Source organism: Myotis davidii, unplaced genomic scaffold (assembly GCF_000327345.1).
Source record: "Myotis davidii unplaced genomic scaffold, ASM32734v1 scaffold64, whole genome shotgun sequence".
NCBI classification, from domain to species: Eukaryota; Metazoa; Chordata; class Mammalia; order Chiroptera; family Vespertilionidae; genus Myotis; species Myotis davidii.
In genome coordinates this window covers 4,967,238-4,970,220 of record NW_006296226.1, presented here as the reverse complement: position 1 = coordinate 4,970,220, position 2,983 = coordinate 4,967,238, and the positions used below count along the sequence as shown (strand labels likewise).

General features: G+C 40.9%; 1 protein-coding gene across 1 annotated transcript; it reads left to right on the top strand.

Moving 5' to 3' along the window:
• Nucleotides 1-1,529: 1,529 nt before the first annotated feature.
• Nucleotides 1,530-2,510, top strand: LOC102756418 (olfactory receptor 1J4). Its single transcript, XM_006771238.2, has one exon. It carries the CDS (start codon nt 1,539-1,541, stop codon nt 2,508-2,510), a length of 972 nt encoding a protein of 323 aa, XP_006771301.2. The 5' UTR covers nt 1,530-1,538.
• Nucleotides 2,511-2,983: the final 473 nt, after the last annotated feature.

Below are 2,983 nucleotides of genomic sequence, written 5' to 3'. Positions count from 1 at the left end.
CCATTACCCAAGATACTCAAATTCTAAGCAACACCCTGGTTCTTGAAATGGATTTGCTATCATTTTTATGTACATGAGTGTGATTGAGCAGCTCAGAATTTTCCAACCTCTTTATTTTTACTAAACATCCCAGGGAAACAAACACACTAACTAACCTTAAACTCCAGGGATCATGCTGTGTGAAGGTACTGGGCAGAATTACCATTAAATAGTGATGAGATCTTGGGAAAATTATATAAAACATTGGTCTCACTTTCACGTCTATAAACTGGAAACAATGACACTAGTTTTGTGAAACTTGCAGAGGCCCTCAGTAAATAGTTATTGCATAAATACATCTTAATGTATTTGAGAATTTTTTGTCACTTGGAAAGTAAATAAATATGAAGGAATAAAATTATCTAGTAAAGGGAATAAAAAAATTTTGGACAACTCTGGGTCCTCACAGGTCTAAAATAATATATTGTGCTTTGCTCCTAAGCAAGAAAAGGGAAGTTCCCCTGTGTAACAGTTAAGAGCATGGGTTCTGATCACACAGACATATTAGACAGAATCCCATGAAGTAGCTAACACTTTGTGATTTTTAATTTGTAGAAAATAGTAATATATATATATAAAGTGATAAACAGTACATATCACATATGTAATAGATACTAATATACACACGTGTATTTGCGTGCCATTCTATCCCTGCTATACTGCTGTGTACTATGTTTCTATTTCGTAAAAACTAAAATAGTTCAAAGAATACAAATCCTTACAGCAGCTGTGAAGAGGTTTTAAAATCTGGGAACGTAAGGCTGATGTGTGGATTTAATTAGGAAATGTAGGTAAAGTCCTTAGCCTGGTACCCAAATGTGCAGCTAAATGTTCAGCATTATTACGAAAGATAATTTGGGGACTCCTCTGGTTTTGAAGATATTCTGGCCTCAAGTGGTTTTCAATGCCCCCCACCCCATTTCCAGAGGGTCCCTGAGTTTACAACTGAGGGTCAATGGGAGCCAGGAGGTTCACAGGAGGTCTGATGATGCTCCAACAACACTCACTCAGCACTGGAGTCTCATGTTACTTTCAGGCAGAAACAACTGACAACACTTTTCAGGGGCTCACCTTCCATTCCTGCCACAGTGAATCATTATGGTTAGGCTCTGGCTTGGTGTAGAAATGATCCCTCCATGCTCATCAAGATGTAAACTCACAGAGGAGGGCACCTTGCTTTTATGTTCACTGCTGCACTGCAGTCCTTAGTAGAGGTTGCGATACAGACGTGATGTTAAAAGTATTCATTGAATAAACAGTGAACCCCTCTTCTATGTGATGAGGTCTTGTGACAACTTTGGAGGTTCAATGTTTTCCTGGAGCCAGACTGGGAGAGAGGGAAGAGGCATACATCCACAGGAATGAGAAATTAATCTGAAAGTATTTAAAAATGAATAGTTTTCCAAATAATGACAGTTTGAGATGAGATGTCCTGTTCATCCTTTTTAGGTTCCTGAGGCTCCCAAGCCTTCTTCCTCCCCAGCAGACAGAAGAGCAGCATGAGACCTGAGAACCAGAGCAGCGTGTCCCAGTTCCTCCTCCTGGGGCTCCCCATCCCGCCAGGGCAGCAGGGCATGTTCTTCACCCTGTTCCTGGGCATGTACCTGACCACAGTGCTGGGCAACCTGCTCATCATCCTGCTCATCAGGCTGGACTCTCGCCTGCACACGCCCATGTACTTCTTCCTCAGCCACTTGGCCTTCTCTGACATCTCTCTCTCCTCTGTCACTGTCCCTAAGATGCTCATGAACATGCAGACTTGGCAACAATCCATCTCCTATGTGGGATGCATTTCTCAGTTGTATTTTTTCATACTTTTTGCTGGTCTTGATAATTTTCTTCTGGCTGTGATGGGATATGACAGGTATGTGGCCATCTGTCAGCCTCTGCACTACACCACCATCATCAGGCAGGGGCTGTGTCTGCTTCTGGTGGCTGGCTCCTGGATTCTCTCCTGTACCCATGCCCTTTTGCAAACCCTCCTCTTGGTCCAACTGTCTTTCTGTGCTGACAATACCATCACCCACTACTTCTGTGACCTCGCTGCACTCCTGAAGCTGAGCTGTTCAGACACCTTCCTCAATGAGCTGGTCCTATTCACCGTGGGAGGAATGATTTCCTTTTTGTCTATTGGTGTTATTTTGGGCTCCTATATCCGTATAGGGACCATCATCCTCAGGGTCCCCTCCACTAAGAGACTCTATAAAGCCTTTTCTACCTGTGGCTCCCATCTCTCTGTGGTATCTTTATACTACGGGACAGCTACAGGTGTTTACCTTTTCTCCTCATCATGGGGTTCCAAAGACATAATTGCTTCGGTCATGTATACAGTAGTTACCCCCATGCTGAACCCCTTCATCTACAGCCTGAGGAACAGAGATATCAAACAGGCCTTAGACATGTGTGTCAATAGGGTTAAGTTCTTTAAGCAGCAATCACTAGATCCTCCTGTTGCAGTCAGAGCACAGTGAGACATATCTCCTAAAATTATTGTATGGTTGACATCTCCATATAACTTTAATAGAATATACTTCCTGTCATCATGTACAGTGTTTTTAATCTGTCATCTATGTTAAGTTTGCTACTTGGATTGTTAATAATTCCTTATTCCAAATCAATATTTTTCACATGCCCATCTCTTATAATATATATCCATAATCTTATGCAAAACATGTTGCATGATTCAAATAAGGCTCTTCAAACAAGAGGGCCAGACTTTTCAAAAATACATGCAAAAGCACACCACTGCATGTATGATTAGGAGATGTTTCTAGAAATGGGCTTTACCTTAACTACTCATCTACTTCTAATATTAGTATAGGTACTTTACTATAATTTAATGTTTTGTATATCAAACTACAATTAATAATTAAAGAGACTGTAAGAAGTGATCTCTTAAGAAAACAGGGAAGAATCATAAAACAATAAGATAATGTATGATTAA